The sequence below is a fragment of the Pogonomyrmex barbatus genome, unplaced genomic scaffold, assembly GCF_055798465.1.
Source record: "Pogonomyrmex barbatus isolate J1 unplaced genomic scaffold, ASM5579846v1 scaffold3, whole genome shotgun sequence".
NCBI classification, from domain to species: domain Eukaryota; kingdom Metazoa; phylum Arthropoda; class Insecta; order Hymenoptera; family Formicidae; genus Pogonomyrmex; species Pogonomyrmex barbatus.
The window spans coordinates 8,092,318-8,110,255 of record NW_028297127.1 but is presented as its reverse complement, the minus strand read 5'-3'; the positions used below and the strand labels follow the sequence as shown (position 1 = coordinate 8,110,255).

Genomic DNA, 17,938 nt, shown 5'->3' with positions numbered 1-17,938 from the left:
CCACAAATTTAAGTCGGAATATTGATCGGATGATTATTCGAGTCTAGTCAGTTATTTACATTCACAAATTCGTATCGGTCACAATTAACGAGATATATACTCACAGAAACGATTTGTTGGAGTATTAATATAATCGACAACCTACTCTCTAGGATAAGTAACCGATAGAAGATCACGGACATGTGTTGCATAAGTTATGATCGTCGATCGATTTGTGCCTTAATAGACCGGCATTCTCGCGGAGAGTACTTACATGCTTCGAGAATAATTCGACTTGGAATTCGACTCCGAGTGATAGATAGAGGATAGATTTACGCGACTTTGACGTTGACAAAGATTATTCCATGACAGGGAAAAAAAGCATATGTTCTAGCTGGAGACTGTGCGAGAGAATCGTTCGCACCTGTGACTAATGGACGCCAGCGAAATTATCTTATCGTCATCGGACATCAAGTGCCATTAATAGACGTTTTCCTGTATATCTCGTAGCACGAGATCGAGCAGACAATGGAGACATTTTGTCGATGCTTTATTACAATGTCCTACATATCGCGTGGAAATATTCTTTGTTTTTTTTTCTTTCTTTTTTAGCTGAAGTCGATTCGAATAAGCAGGGAGAATTGTGACAAGTTGAAAGAAAAAAGAAAAGCAACTTTCAAAGAAGCGGAAATTGTTAACGGTGTCAACGTCGGAGGATTCTGGTAAATTGCGCTCGTAAAAAAAAGGAAGGAAAACATATAATTTAAAAGTGGTCGAGAAAAAGCTAAGATTGACGAAAGAGTGAGCGAGATTCGTCCACGCGGATGGCACTCCGCGTGGAAAAATGGCACGATTGTCGGCAAAAATAAACTCGGATGGCATCAATTACAGAAGGGTGACGCATGTAACCGATTCCTCCGTTTACGGGACGACAACTACGTACGACATAACTTCGACGACGTTTGAAGTTTCACTCCACTATATAAATAACACGCGACTTTTCATATATAGCCATGCGCGACACGCGGCGTTATCCGTGCATCTGCTGACGTGGAAGCCGGCAGGAAATGCGTTCTGGCTCGCCAACTCTGTTCCACGGCGTGTAAGAACTATCTCGTGATCCTCCGACTTGTATTCCATTAAGACCAAATTTCATCTGTACTTCGTTAAACAAAAGGGTAATAGTCACTGTTTCGTCAGTCAACTTTGTCGCACTAATTGATTAAAGTGTGAAGAAGAGAGGAAGTAACGAACACTAATGGACTGAAGAAGCTAACGAGATTAGTGTTATAGGATAAAAGAACGAACTAAAAGAAAAATAACTAAAATTTGTTATGGCGATTGCGATATGGGAAAAAGAGATAAACAATCGAGTTATTGATTATTGATAGCACATAGGTAGATAATTTTCCCGTGTGTGATAATTTTTCCATTCTATATATTATTAATTATCTAGACAATATATTTTTTTAATTTAATAATTAATTTTATTTGTCGTATATTCGATAAAAATTAATATCATTCATGTAGAGCGAAATATAATTATACATCACACACACACACACACACACACACACACACACACACACACACACACACACACACATTATATTTATATATATATATTTATATATATATATATATTATATATATATATATATATAATATACATATGTATTTCGCTCTCTTTTATCTACGTATATATGCGTATCGATGTACAAAATATTGGCTAATAAATATTACATTTTGTTTTTTGTTATTTTTGCAACATAACTTTCATCATCGTGTAAATTGTCCTCTTAAATATCTTAAAAGTATTTTCATCAGATTATTATCCATTTTATAATATCAAGTATTGACGTCATAGAGGTCAAACGTCGATCTTCGAACGAGCATATCAGATCCGAAACGGTCGTCGGTATAGTAACGCGTCCGAGTTACACCGGGTGAATTTCATAATTCTGCAGTCAGGTGAAGGGTGCGGCGGGATGAGTGCGGTGCGGTGCATCCATCCAGGGTGCACCGTACGAGTTTCCGGGTGGAAGAGAGAAACGGACGTCGGGGACGTGGGCGTGGCGTGCGAGGATGAAAGGCGTGGTTACGCGCGATCAATAAAACTATCCCCCCGTCTTTCCCTTGTCCCTCCGGACGCGCGGCGTCGGCGATGCGGCTTGAAGGGGAGTGAGAGCCTGTGGGGGGGTGCGACGTGCCTCCAAAAAGCTTACTATAGAGATGAAAGGAACAAGGGAGGGAAAGGAGGGAGGAAGAGAGAATAGAAGGGAAAGAGCGAACCCAAGGGTCGTCTGAGGGTACATGGTATCTCGCCGAACCGCATCGATCTCTCCGCGATTCTCCTCTAACCCTCGCGAGAGTAAACGCGTCCGCGCAACCCTCACCGAACAGCCCTCGACCTCACAGCAAGTACCATGGCCTCTGGAATTACGCGGGAGACTTCATTCGTAACACGCAAGGATCACGCGGCCGCACGGCCGGTTCTTCGCACGGATGTAGATATACACAAACAAATGAATTAGTCTGGACAGTCTGGATTTCAAAGAATGGAGTCTGCTGCATTTATTTCAGGAAGATGGAAAGGTTTAAATTACATGAAAATTCGATAAACTCGTTAATATAGATATAAGAAATAAATTAACAATATCTTTTTATTTATGCTATTTATGTTATGTATTATCAATAAAAACTTATTTATAAAGTTATAAAATATTCACATATGAAACTGTAGTTTAATCCGCCACGCGATATAAATCATACAAAGTTGTGGTTTGCAGACATTGCAGGTAATCCATTTGACATATTTAGCTGAGCCAAATAACATTGCATTTTGTTCAGCAAGTAAATGCTGAGCAAAATGCAATGTGGAAGCTTTTCACTATAAAATAAGCTGGAATAAAAATTAACAAAATAATGGCAAAAAATTGAAAAAAATAGAATTGCTTGTTATTGCTATAAAATGCAAATAAATAATAGATTATAGTCAGTTTTGTATAAAAAAATATGATTTTTAACTTAAAAAAAATAATAACAAGTCTTTGTTCTGAATTATTCCTGGAAAATTGGGAAATATGATTCTGAGGAAATCATTTAAAATTTTGATAGAGTTATTCGTGATAAAATATTTAATTTACATCAGTTAAATAAAAAAAATAATATTAATAGCCAAGAAGTTTTATATTCAATTTATTTCTATGTCTGTATTAACGAATCAAAGTTGATCGAGTTTTTGTGCATTTAAACTTTTTTATTTTCTTTAAAGCAGAAAGATCTAAATCAGTAGAAATATATATATAATGAAATGAATGTAATGAAAATATTGTATATGAAAGTATTAATAGAAATGTCAATCTTTTTCGATATTTTTACTGAAAGAAAATTGATTCCAAGTTGTGTCAACAAACTTGTAGATAGGGTGATTCTGACGTGAGTTTAAAATAATCTGTATAATATTAGAATAATGACAAACAAATTATATTATGGTAATAAGAAACATTAGAATTGCATTAGAAATTAAACTAATCACATATAAGACATATATATTAATAAAAATAGTTAAGCCATGCCGAGTTGCATCGAGAAAGAACTGCGTCTCTTAACGAGATGAGGATTGAATTGCTAATATCTAAAGATATGCATATGCATATAGTGTTACGTAATCATTTACTAATCGGCTTGGAAATGAAATAAATACGAGAATTAATTTCCATAGTCGGAGAACTAGTCGTAGATTATACGAAATCTCTGTTTAATGACGTTGTCACGCAAAACGCTGCCGTTTAATTCTTTCGCGATTTGTCTTGTATACAACACGCTAGGAAATAGCGTCAACATCGATTACTTTTTTTCTACGGCCGTTTACGAGCTCGGATTGAAGTTGTCGCGACGTTTGCGTTTCCACGGACCGATTCCATTCGGGACGCAGTATCACGCGAGACTCGATTTAACTTTGTTACCTACGACGATATGCGTTTTTTATTACGAAACGGGGTCATGAAAATGGATCTCGAGCGAAGCTCTTACCTTGTGAAAATCTCATTGTATTCAATACGAAATATACGTAATCTCTCAGACCATCTCGCAAATGTTCCGTTCGGGAAACCAAGTTCATTAAAGAATCTATCTCTAAAATCTTTCTTTAGTAGCAAGGATACATATAATTTCTACTATTTAATTTCAAGTAGCTCGCATTTTGCGTGCGTACTATGTGCTGACTGATCTCTTCACGCAAATTTTTACTAACGCGTTAGTAAAAATTACGCAAGGAGGACATAATTTTCAGGTACATAGATGGGCGTAAGAAAACAAAAGCCGAAATAAAAGAACATAGAGAGAAGCGGCTGCTAGAGATTCTAAAGAGGAGAGAAAGATATCAAATAACGCAATAGGATCTCTCGTGCTTCGATCCTTTCGCAAGATCGCATAGATTTTGCAAGAATTCGCTCGAACATACAGTTGCGGTTCTTTCCCCCGGAGACGTCTCTCTCTCTCTCTCTCTCTCTCTCTCTCTCTCTCTCTCTCTCTTTTTTACGGCGTAATATTACAGGAACCTTTCGCCAGGCATAACCTTTGTGATCCTCGACAGTACGTCATAACAGTAAAAGTCTCTTGGTCTTAGTATCCATCTTCAAAACTGATCCGCGATGCGCATTCGGCTGAGGCTAAGGTACTTCCGGTTTGCAGTTTTAGCGATGTATCCGATATGCAACTTTCTATAGTAATGTTCTCGACACAAACGTACCATGCATTTTCATTCCTGCGCATATATCTAACGAAAATATTTTTACGTCCTGCATGCGACGTTTATTTAAAAATCTCCGTATGTTTCGTAGAATATTTTAGTGAACTATGGTAGAGACGCGAATAAAGAAAGACTTTTGTCGAGCGAGAGGAAACATTCATAAAAATAAAAAGTATTTAGTGACGTGCTTATATGCGGGAATATATTATATCAATATTATTCAGCGTTTTGTTTCTTCACGTTGTAATATACCTCGGCTACCGTGGCATCTTCCGTTTACGACGCTTGTGCAACGCGCGTACAGAAATCGAGTCTCTATAAGATTAAAGTTAATGATTCATTTCGATGGGGACCGCTTTCTCCTACCGCGCCGTCAAATAGAGTACACCGCGGTTAATTAGCCGCGCGTGTTTTCAGCGTCGCGCGCGTTAGAGAGGAGAGGGCCGAGAACAAAGAGGGCCCGCGCTATCGCGATCGCGGGTCGACGCGTTCGTCGTGCGAATTATGCGGAGATCGCGCGCGCGCGCGCGCGCGCGCGCTGCTGCCGACGAATCGGCCGGTGAACACGCGCGTTTGCGAGTGACTAATGGCGAATCAACACCCCGAACTCGCGGTGACGCTTGGTAATCCGATGATGTATCGCGCGACGCCGGAATTGTGTAGAAGCGCCTACCTGAGAGGCCGCGCTTCGCCTTCTTCGCGATTTACGCGAAGGTAAATGCCGCTGCAATTGCGCGCCGAGTTCCCTCGCCGGTGCGAAGCCCCCCTATATAATTCCCGTAGTAATGAATCTTGAGCGCGATTGATGATTCCGGGAGTATCACAATGATGGAAATTTCTAATGTGACCCAGCGATTATTTTCAAGCAAAATACCCTAATGATGTAGTATGATATGTGACTTTATAATATGTATACGATATGATAATTAATTTTCAACAATTGTTATGTATGAATTGTGAAAAGTAAAGCGGCTGACTTTTTGCATTTCACACGTCTTCACAACTATCATTTAAGATTAATTATCATCTCGTGTCACCGTACATGTTATTTTACGCGTACACGTCACTCTACACGTATGAAAATTACGCTTCGTAGTAATTACAATGTTTTCATTATCATTGACAATGAGCCCATAATGCGGCGGATAATTTCCATGTATTTATAGTGAATACGAATTCATGAGAATTAATTACTTCTCGAATTTCTCGAATAATATTACACGAGATAAAGATAACACAACAGAATTCGGAGCGTTTCTGATATTACGAAGAATATTTATAAAGCGCGTATCAGATCGTGCGTACTTTCAGTTGACTATTATTATCCGGGGAATCTAAAGCCAATTTTTTCTTAGTCACTTTCTAATACTCAACATTAAATGCAACACAGCGTGTTGGAATTAACTTTCTATTAATATGTAGTCCGCGTAAAATTAAATGGAAGAATTTCGTTATTCATCCTCTTTATTCGTTACTAGAAAACGTCGCAACAATCGGTACGACTTCAGTAGTAGAAGGCGCAGAAGTTCTCGAGTCTCTTAAAGAATGATGTCAGGAATGATTTGTCAAAATCACAAGTTGCTTCTTAACACACGTCATTTGTTTCCTTTTCAAAGATTTCTGGTTCACTTGAGTATCGCTTCCACGTTGCGTCAGCGGGTCTCTTTTGAAAGAGATTGTCAAAACTGTCCTTATTCGCGATCACTTTCAAGGGAAGGTCGGATCTTGAAGGGAACGTTCACCGGAACAAGCGTGTCGTTCTCGTAAATCACGCGATGGTGACGTCGGATCCAATGTTGACCCAGCTGGTCAGCTAATGGTCGATAGAAATCAGAAGACAAGATTAATGGATGAGCGTTATCTTTAACAAAGTAATTATGTGTAAACTGAGAAGTTTAATCACTTTGTGACTTTTGAACAATGCACCGTTGAACGTTGCTTTTATATCGCTTGAATTTATATATAAAGTCAATACAGAATTTTTTGTAATACCAACACGGAAAGAATAATTTGACTGCAAATTTGAAAATTTAACCAGAAATAGACCTGAAAATAATTTTGTTGAACATCAGTAGAACGCTTAAATATGATAATAGTACTGAAAAAATTTTTGATTTTCTAATAAACCAAACATCGAATAATTTTTAAACATCGAATAAACAAGGAATAATTTTTCAATTTTTTCCAAACAAAGTTATTTTCAGATCTGTAGCTAGCCAAATTTTTAATTTTAAAGCAAAAGTGTTCTTTCCGTAAAGAATAATTTTTTTTATAAACTTTCTTAAATATATATGTGTGTGTGTGTGTGTGTGTGTGTGTGTGTGTGTGTGTGTGTGTGTGTGGGTGTGTGTGTGTGTGTGTGTGTGTATATTTATAACATATAAAAATATAACACATAAATATATTTATAACACACACACACACACACACACACACACACGCGCGCGCGCGCGCGCGCGCGTGTATGTATGTGTATATATATATATATATATATATGTTATAAATATATTTTTTTTAAATATAGAAAATTACATTTGTATTTTACATAAATTGGAATTTAAATATTGCGTTAGTCGACAAAAATTTTTTATTTATTAGAAGACTTCCAGCTCCAGCTTTATCGATTTACAACATTCTTTCTCAATTTCTTTTCCGCAGTTTCCTCTGATAACTATAATGTAAACGTCCTACATTTTTTATTTACAACGCATTAGGACTTTGGGGAATTCGCTATCATATCGAAATAAGACTGCCACATCTCGGCCTGGATGATCTTCGTCCTGCTCTGCTCCTTCCTGGGGATTGGGTCATCCCCGAGGAATTGCAACGATCACGCAAGCGGACTCCATAATTTCCTCGCGTTCCACCCGCACTTCGCGTTTCTTATGTCTCTTTACAATTTTCCGTTCGCCGGGGAAGGAAATCGATCAGCGCGAACGGGATCGCGTTATATTCTTAAGCGAAATGTTTAGCGTTGTTTTAAGGCCAGAGCTAATCGATTCCGCGGGCAGGCCACGGTCACCGCGATTTACATTGCGGCGCACACTCTACGACTTACAATCTCGGCGATCATCTATGCACCGGCCATGTGTCTTCGCCGACTACGACATTCATCGTGTCTTCCATGATATTACAAACCGTAAAGCTGCAAACCGCTGCAAACGCTCGAATAAACATGAGATTACAATCGGTAATAATATTCTCCATTATGTGGAAAATTTAATTACTATTGCGATATATATCTCTGTATTAATTACAAAATTTGCCTTGCATTCAGAAATTTACGTATGTACATGTCATGATGATTTTTAATCTCGGATATTTCAAATCTCGAAAAATCATTTAATCGGCGCCTTCTTTGACGTCTCTAAACACTTTTGTAAATCGTCTTTGTACGTATTCCGAATTTGAAGATGAATATTCATAGAGGTCGAGATCCGTTGTCGGACCATTAAATTTTTTTTTTTTACGACTTTTATTGGCGATGGACGGACATTGCACTTCTCTCTTTCGCGCTTTCCCCGGCTGTCGACGCCTCGTCCGCCCGTGCCTCGTCGAGTGAATCCGACTGTTTGCATGAGAAGCCGGTGTTTACACCGCCGACAGACGCACTTACGTAAACGCCATTAACCAGTCGTCCGGTGATTACGATTCCGCGCGGGATGAACGCGCGCGCGCGCGATCCAGCGCGGCCGGTTTTCTTCATTGGCGCCAGCGGAACGGAGAGGGATACAGCATATAATTGAGCCTGCAATCGATTTTTCGTGCGCAACAATGCGATGCCAAGCCTCGTCAGACTTCGTAACGCGCCATTGGCAATTCGCCTATTTGCAATAGTGCCTTCTCCTCGATCGTTGCGTAAATTTCTGGGTTCGCAAGACGCACTGGCTCACTAGGCAAATGATCTTATTCAACAAGGGTGAAGGAAATAAATCTGAAAAATATATTATCGCTCCTGATGTATTCATATTATTTTAATTTCTCCTTCTCTCCCTTCTTCTGGACATACCTTTTGTATACCTTTAGCATGCGTCTGCGTTATACGTAATATGGATTTTCAACAATGTCGATTCTCTTATTATATTTTAAGTTAAAGTTAGTTTACAAGAATTTATTTCGTTGGCTCTTCTCTGTTTCTTTGATATGAATTGTTAACAAGAAAACGCAAAACACATCTGGATCTGCGCGTTATAATTGCGCCGGTTTAATAATTGTGCAAGTATCTGACATTCAAAGCGGCTCATAGAGAACGAGATAAGTGATAATCCTGCTAATTTTTACGGTTGCACGGAAGCGCGATGAGACCAGAGCGCGCGGAAACGCAACCGAGTAAAAGCGAGGCCGATCTCCGGAGATTTCAATTCGAGCAAGCGAACCTCATTCTTCTCCCCGATTATCCTCTCCGACGTCTCTCGCTTCCTCTCTCGCTTTCAGCGCTCATCATTTCTAAGCCTGCCTTTCAATTTATGCAAATCATACTTGTTCGTAGCAACGGTGACGAAATTGCAAAGGAAGAACTTTCAAAGCAGCCAATAAAATAGCTGAATAGCTGCGATTTGTTGAGAAAAATCGATGATCCAAAAAGATAAAAAGAAATTTCCAAAGAAACATATGATAAAGTAAAAGTAATTTTTTAATAAATAAATAAATATTTTAACAAATAACAAATATTATTAAGAATATATATCATAAATATGCATTTAGTACAATTAATTTATTTTTAAAAGCTCTTTCCGCGTGTAAAAATATTTAATATAATTTCTGACTCTGTTATCCTTAAGATGACGTCACAAACGTATTCCATTCCAATAATAATAATGATATGAAGCTAAAAATAGTTTAGCAGTGGTGCTTGAATGGAACTAAAATTGCATCGTGCCGCTTTGGACTTTGTTTCCCAATGTAATTCTTTCCTCATTTAGGCGGGAGTGACCCGCAATCAAGGACGGGGGTTAATATGTACCTGCCACGGGCAGAGCGTTCCCTTTCACGAGAAGGCCAAAAATAAATTATTGTTCCGGCTTGCGTTCACGTTCCCGCTCGGGGGTGCCGTCGTTCCCCTTTGTTCCAGCCAGCCCCCCTCGGGCCTAGCCATCCCTCCATAGTAGCTCATCCACTCCTCCGTCCTCATCCTCCATCCGCAACGGCGTACCTAATATAATATTCCAGGCAATTACAGTGTTTGCGGATCAAACAGAGGGACTCGTTTCATCCCCGTCCGCGACACGATGCTCACCCTTCCTACGGGGACTGGTAACCCCTCTTTCCTCGCCATTGCGACGACGACGGTGGCGGCTTGGTGAGAATCGCGCGGGTGGCGGCTGCCGGATGTACGAAGAACGATTTTCTGTCTGGTACCTTTTTTAATGGGCTCGAGAACGTTGACTGGCATCCACGAGATTATTCTTCCGTCAGGGAGCTCCAACTTTAGGATCTTCCGATCTCTGAATTTCTACCTTTTAAAGACTTTACATCTGTCATTCTCCTGACTCTCGATCTTTCACACTTTCCATCTTGCAACGATTAGATTTATGAACTTATCAATCTTTGGAAACTTTAGTTCCTACGGTCCTTTAGTTCCTACGGAAGTACTCTTCAGGAAAATTATGTTCTTCGGTGACGTTAATATCATTCAATAAATTGATGAGAAAACCTTATAAAATATTATGTATAATCTTTCGCTGTTTCTATTTAAATATCTAAAGTCAAATGTAATTTAAAAGAGCCTTAAAAGAAGAATATAAAACGGACGAAGCCAGATGATGATTCCGAAAGAGAAAGATCACAGAGAGAAGGTTGATTAACGGTGTTCCTGAGAAAAGCTGAAGAGAGGGAAAGTGACGAGCAGCGTGTTTCCGTTGGAAAGAGGACGAAACGAAGTTTAACGCTTCGCTCGTCATTCTCACGCGTAATCGCTGGCCTCGCTGTTTTTCTTTCCGCTCCGGATACTCGGGTGTCCTCTTCTTTTTTTCTTTTTTTTTTTTTGTATGCAAAACGACAACGCGGACTCGCATTCCAGTTTATAATCGCGCTTTGCGGAAACGCGATCTGGGTAAGCGAAGGCTCCGCGGATCTATTGCGTGATTTATATTTCTCTGTTGCGCCCACATCTGGCTCTGTCCGTCCGCTTGCGCGAGTCTTACCTCACTTCGAGTTCCCATAAGCGTTCCTCGGATACGTCAGGTGCACGTCGCTTCTTGCGCACGTAGCACTCATGTCCGATCGCCGGTGTTACATCTTCACGGAGCGTGTCCAAGAACGTTCCGACTGTCATCGTGGCGCCGACTAAGCACAAGAGAAGAAAGAGCTTCTCTTCGTTTTCTCTCCACGCTGAATTAATTTAACGTTTATCGGAATATCAAATAATTTTTATCTTTGCATATTTTCATTCTTATATATATATATATATATATATATATATATATATATATATATTCGAGAACCCATAAAAATGATATTCCGTGAAGATAAGTACGTGACCGTAGAACTTCCGCGTAACAGAAGAGCGATGATTCGTACTAAAAAAAAACATTCTCGCCGATCTAACATACGTGCCTTGTTATTCTCAGATTGCAACCACCATCTATTCGTCGGAATGTCACGTCTCTAATAAATTCAATGTGCCCGAGGCTGCCACCAAGGAACTCTTAAATCTTCTCTGTCTTCCGATTTTTGGCCTCGCCATTCCTCTTCCCGCGGGCAGGTGCCGGCTGTCGCGTGTCGCAAACAGTACGACACCGCGAGCAAACACTTTGCGACATACACAGTTGGGTTGTGCGAGCACGTGCATGCATCGATGCACCCCGCGCACGGGCGGCTACGTGCTTGCAAGCTGTCCGCCTCGCGAGATCTCTCGTGCTTGACGGCATTTCGCCCGCACGTCCCAACGACGACGTGGTCCTCCCGTGGACGATCCACAGCCGAATTCCGCAACGTCGGAGTTCCGCAACTCATTTTTAACTGCTAAACAGTGCCGGGAGTCCAACCGCATCTAACGGGCAATCCGCCTCTAACGAGCTGAATCACGGGGATTAAACGTTCCTTGTGCATCGCCACGATGATATATAACGTTCGCCGCGCGCTCGTACGAAAGAGAAATACAAATCTCGTTCGACAACCTGCCAACAAAGTCCGCGAGAGCAGAGGAGAGCTGAGTTTTGAAACTTGCTGTAATTAGAAGATATTACTCGTGTTATCCGCTTGATGATGCGTGCTTCGGAGTCCGGAGCAAATTTTGCGTCCGTCGCGAGCACTAGATCTTTCGTCTTCGCCGTATAACTTGTACGCGAAACATTCCTCCGGCCAACTACATTTCTCAAAGGTTTTGCTTTTTAAATCTGAAGACAAAAAATTCGCCACGAAACAAACGCATTTGCTTCCTCTTCTCTGGATGTGCCAACGTCTCGCCCCCTCGCATACAACGGCAGGGGGTGTGGGTGGACGAAGGGGGGGAAAGGCATTATAAACCGGGGAACACTTGGAGAGACGTCGCTTGCACAATACGCCAGTTATGCCGCGCACGCGGTTGCTGAAATCCGGTAGGATTTTATTTCCTGCGACTCTCTTTTGTCTCTCTAACGAGATTTTGCGAGAGATTTGGCGCCCGGCCGGCCCCCGCCCTCCCACCCAAGCCCCGGGACCACCACCGGGAGCCTGTGAACTCGATCGTACGGAACCGAATTACACGGGTCGTTCGCTTGATATTCCACTCGTCGACTCTTCCTCATCGGGTACTTTCTTCCGCCCCCTTCCTTCTTCGCGCGCGTTCCTTCTCTTCTTTTCTCGCTTTTTTTTGTCTCTCGCTCGCTGCCGCGTCGCCGTTCCGTCGAGTTCCGCGACCTGGAACGTGCCGCGTTCCTCACGCACGTACACGCATTTTCGTAATTACGAGGCGCGAATCTCTCTCTTTGTGCTGCCGCGGAATTTCTCTACTTCATAAACCGTTACCCGTAACGTGAAGGGACTCCTATGCATCCACGATTCCATATGTTATTTGAATATTTCGACATTTCTCCTCTGCGTGCACCTCTATATTCCTATATTTTTCTTTCTTGCCCCTTTGTATTTCTACATTTCGATATATCGATACGCGATATGAAAATTTCAATATATCAATATCATAATCATTCTGACATCTCTGCGATGTCCTATTAAAATGTATGCTCCTTTGACATACAAAGCGGATAATACCGAGATATATACGTACAATACGTATGGCGATTCGCTATCATTGTACATCTTCGTTTTATCTCTCGTCCTTTCTCTACTTATAGACGTTTACGCAACTTTGGACGTGACTCGTCACGCATTCACGTACGCGTAATTACGCGCTGCGTCGCCGCACATAAGACGTTGCGAGGAAGTTCGCTGACTTACAACACGGTTGTTTCCAGCCACCCAAATAGCTGCTCGTTAAAAATACAATGATGGCTTAAGTAACATATGCGAGGATCTCGACATCATAAAATCATAATAATTAATAGAGGCTTGTATTTCAAACTACGCAGAAGCCGATATTCAATTATACTTACAATATTAAAAGTAATTTATCATTTATCTCAGCTATCATTAGCTCACCGTATAAATGGCAGAGGTCGGTATTATAATTAGAGCCGGGATAGCAAGGACTAATTCATTAGCGCGATGAACACGATAAATCGTAAAAAGCCATTAGAGCGTGAATAGTATATAACGTTTTTCGTCGTCATATTGGAGCGTTGTCCGACTATCGGCGTTATCTATACGAAATATTTTACGTTAATTAGCCTCTTGCTTGTCGTCTACCGTTTTACCGTACCTCGCAATTTCCCGGTCGTCTCCTTTAAACAATAGTGCGCGAATTGTACATGGCCTCAATGCTTCATCGAGACTATCTCGATATTGCGCCGTATACGCTAAGTCGCGTTTGTTCTTCCTCCGATTTCGAAATTGCAAGAATTGCGTGAGAGATGACGAATTTCTTACTATAAAGTAATACAAATCTGCGTAACGCTTTTTATTTAATATTGAAAAAATATTGGCGTATTTTTAAAGTTATGTCTAATACGTGAAAAATTTAAAAACTTCGCATATGCAAAGATCTGAAAATAATTTTGCTCCAAATATTATTCCATCAAAATTATTACATATGACGCTAAAGCATGATGATAATATTATAAGAATTTTTAATATCCAACAATCAATTAAACATAATTATTTTTAATAGATCAATAAAATTATTTTCAGATTTGTATTTAATCAAATTTTTTTTTAAGTACTTCAGCAGAATTTCTTTTTTTCGCACACATGAAATAATAAATAAGTGCACTTTATTTATTATAAATTATAAAATTTGTAAGAAACAGACGCTTCTTAAAAATTAAAAATACTGAATAGTCAGGAGCATGAAGGCGCAAAAGATGTTTGTGTGAATTGTTTATAATTCGTCGATAATAAAAATAAAAACATGTTTTTATTTCTTATTTTTTATTGTTTCATGTACTTAATTTTTATTCTTCTGCGCTTTCATGCTCTTGACTATTTAAGTGTTTATAAATTATAACTTTATATCACTCGCTTATGTATCGTAGATAAATGTGACGTTGCTAAATGTTAAAGAAGATATCTTTCGATGCGTCTATTACAAATAGCAAAGAGAGGTGGCGGTGACCGTTTGCGCAATGGAATTCAATTTGCGTTACGTTACGCAACGGTTGCGGAATGTTAAATATCGGTTAAGCCAAACGAGGTGTCACGGGCCGTGCATTTTACAATGTCCTGCCTCTCCTGCATGACACGTGTGCGTCCTGTCGCCGTCGTTCTCACGCTGCAAAAACGAGTCGTCGAGAATAGGACGAGTCGTCGCGCGCGAGTCGTGATCGCCGATCCCAAGTCGTTTCAATTCGTAAAAGCGGAGCTGTCAGATAAACGCGCGCGCTCCCGCGAGGAGCATTAATGGGACGATCAGCTGGAGATCGTTTATTTCAGCATTTCGTCCGTCCGTCCGTCCGTCCGTCCGTCCGTTCGTCCGTCTGCCCGTCCGACGACGGGCGGCTCGGGCGCAGAATACAAGTCGCGACCGTGCGAAAGTCGACGATGACGGGAAAAATGATGACAGGTTCTCTCTTATGCGGTTACAATGAACGCAAACGGGTCCTCTCTCGTGTACAAACGTGCCCGGTATAAATGTTGCTCCGCTGGGTCAACAGCTGGACTGGCTGATCGATATCTATTCCTGGTCCTAAACGAAAGGACACGCGAGCCGGATATTTAGCGGCACGCGGTTGCGGTGCGACAAAAATGCAGAAAAGTAAAAATAACGCACGGCATAAAATACAACGAAGCGAAACGCAAAAATCTCTTTTAATAAGTCACAGTAAAACGGAGAAAAATTTTATTTAAATTTCGAACGGTCAATATCCTCATTAGCGTTAGATTTTTTGTTTTTTTTTATCACTTATTAATTTATCGCTCACCATTTACTTTTAAGATAATCGACTATCGCTTATAAACCTGAAATTTGAAAAAAAGAATAGATTGGTTTCTTGGAACATCATGAAAATTTCCTATTGATCATTTCTCACAACATAATAATATAACAACTGTCATGTTCCGAGAGAACATGTAAAAGAGGAAACACTCTTTATTTATTAATTCATTCGTCAATTGCCCTGTCCCTCATAGTAACGCGACACATCTGATAATGTCAGTGAATGAATCGAACGAGTGACATGTCGTTCCAGCCTGATGTCAGAAACAGTCTTAATTTAACATTCAACACCGTTCGCGACAATGACGCCTGCCATGTAACATGGCGAAGGGTGTTGTAAATTAAGGATAAAATATCGTAACATCAGCCGTTCGAGTTTTTATAACTCTCTATAATTATCTATAAATTCTCTCACTATGAAACATTAAAATCATAAAATTCTGCAATTTTTTGAAATACTTTTCGAGTAATCTATTTGGACAAAATTATTGCTTATTTTTTACGTGAAATATGTCAGAGTTGTAAAACTTTCAGTCACGGTTCAATATCTACAAAATGAAAAATAATAACTTATGTTCATTTATTAGTTGTTTATTTAAAGTTGTTTCCCCGAGATTTTGTGATTGATAGAATCATGGATGCGTCAGCTTTAGCTTGAGCGTTGGCTAAACAATAATAATGGATGGTATTATTAGTTTCATAAAACTTCTAGAGACTCCTAGAGAGAAACTCCTCGGCTTTACAGTTTCATCTTCAATATCGGAAACTTCAATGGACGCGCGTAAAACAACATGCGAAGGAGAAACTCGCGGATTCTTGTTGGCAATTATTGGAAAAGAGTCTCTACTGCTAATTGTAATTTCACATGAATTTATTACCCATATTACAATTTTTTAAATCATACTACATATTAATAATTGCATCTATCGTAATATATAAATGAAATTAAAAAATGAGTCAAAAACTTTCTGCAGTTGTTGGAATATTTTTTATACTATCTATCAATGCATACTAAGTACGACAATAACTCTTAAAACTCTTTAATAAACTTTAAGTTAATCTTCAATAAGTTTCTAATTGAACTCTAATCTTTTACAGTGTCCGTGCAGTGTTCAATTTTCATACAATCCCAAATAGTGTTTCGATAAAAATAAAAAAAAATTCGAATGAAGTTAGGAATATTACATTCGCGAAAATAATCAGAATGATCTTTTCAAAATAAGCATATATAAAATAAGTTTAAGTACAAAACAGGGAGTATTGACTGGAACTCATGTATGAGTACACGTATCAACTAACAACACGCGTTTTTGCTCACGACCAATATAAAAATACCTTTGACCTTATCTACTTGATGATTAAAATTGATCGGTTTACGCAGGAGTTAAGCGACTACAGCGCGAACCTGTTACGTAGTCTCGGTCACCCGACTTTTGACCTCCTGCACCCCTTCGAACATTACGGATTCCCGACTCGCTCGTGCGCAGCTACCTGTCTGCCATTGACTTCATCGTATCCTTTTAACGTTTCTTAGCGACGTAAAAAAGGGAAAGTAATCTTCAACGTGGTTAGCATTGACTTTGCCAAGTTCTTTTTACATCCTGTACAATATGAAAATGGAAAGATAATTGTTAATTTCACCCGCACACGACTCCTTATATCCTACGTCGTATAAGGACAAGGAGAAATTTTAATCTCTTAAACTTTGTTCTCTCTGTTCTCCTTTAATGCTTTTTATCATTATGAATGAGGAAAAAGAAAAGTTTTGTAAAACTTGAATATCGCATCCAAATATTTCAGGTTTAATATGCTACAATTATGCTCGATTCCACCAACGTAGGTTTACTTTAATCTCGATTTAACTTGCTCTTCATCTTTTTCTAATTCTTAGAACTTAGAAAAAGATGAAAAAGTAAGTTGAATCAAAATTAAAGCTAATCTGCATTGATGGAATCGGGCATTAATTTATCTATCCGATTAAGGCAAGATTTAATTGCAGAAGGAACTTTTATAGGTTACAACTTTGCTGAAAATAAACATATGTGAATAAAGCCAAATACCGTTTGGCCGAGCTCGCGATTTAACAATCAAACGCGATGAATAAATCCCAATTGACAACGTCGTACAACAACGTCGATATTCCGCTCGCGGCCATTATCCTAGCTAGTGCCGGCGTGACATTCACCGTGATGCCGAAACGCGTTGGAGCGCGTCAAGTGTCGGCAAACGATCGTAATTCCCCTGAGTCCGGCGAAGAAACGAAGACGAAAGGAAGAGAGCACGGGTGGCGATGTCTCCTGGAAAACTGAACGTGCTACGCTCACGGTCGAGCCGCCACTCCAGGCAGGGTCTCGCAATCTCACCTTTATCCGTATTCACGTCGCGGCCAGGTGACGGTGGCGGAAAGGCACACGAGAGGGTTGACGATCCGCCAGTTGAAGAGCCACTGGCCGAAGGGTGTGCGGGGGAGAAAGCGAGCGGGCACGTTCCCGAGAACCCCTTCGGAGCGGGGTGGTAGGCAGGAAGGCAGGCGGGCAGCCCACAGTCGCTTCGCACACAGGTGAGGCCGATATCGACCTGACGCCAGAAATACCGCGCAGCATCGACCGTCGTCGGTATACCTGGTCTCGCTCTCCCCTGTCTGCGCCCTCTTCCGTGTCGCTCTTCTCCGCCATCCACCTCCCCCTCTTCTTACCCCCTTCCGGAGGATGCGACGGAGGGTGCCGTACACAGTCGAT

At 40.3% G+C, this 17,938-nt stretch overlaps 1 protein-coding gene and 1 long non-coding RNA gene across 2 annotated transcripts in view; one reads left to right on the top strand and one right to left on the bottom strand.

Annotated features, from left to right (window-relative positions):
• Positions 1-7,301: 7,301 nt before the first annotated feature.
• On the bottom strand, positions 7,302-17,698 carry LOC148935978 (uncharacterized). Its single transcript, XR_016139982.1, has 2 exons — positions 17,564-17,698; positions 7,302-17,514 (listed from the first exon to the last, which is right to left on the bottom strand). It is a non-coding gene; the product is annotated as an uncharacterized LOC148935978 (long non-coding RNA).
• A 210-nt stretch (positions 17,699-17,908) lies between these two features.
• Positions 17,909-17,938, top strand: part of ChAT (Choline acetyltransferase) — an 80,222-nt gene continuing 80,192 nt past the window's right edge. The window contains exon 1 of the mRNA XM_089080430.1: positions 17,909-17,932. Coding sequence (XP_088936556.1) covers positions 17,909-17,932 — 24 coding nt within the window. The remainder of the gene's footprint in view (positions 17,933-17,938) is intronic.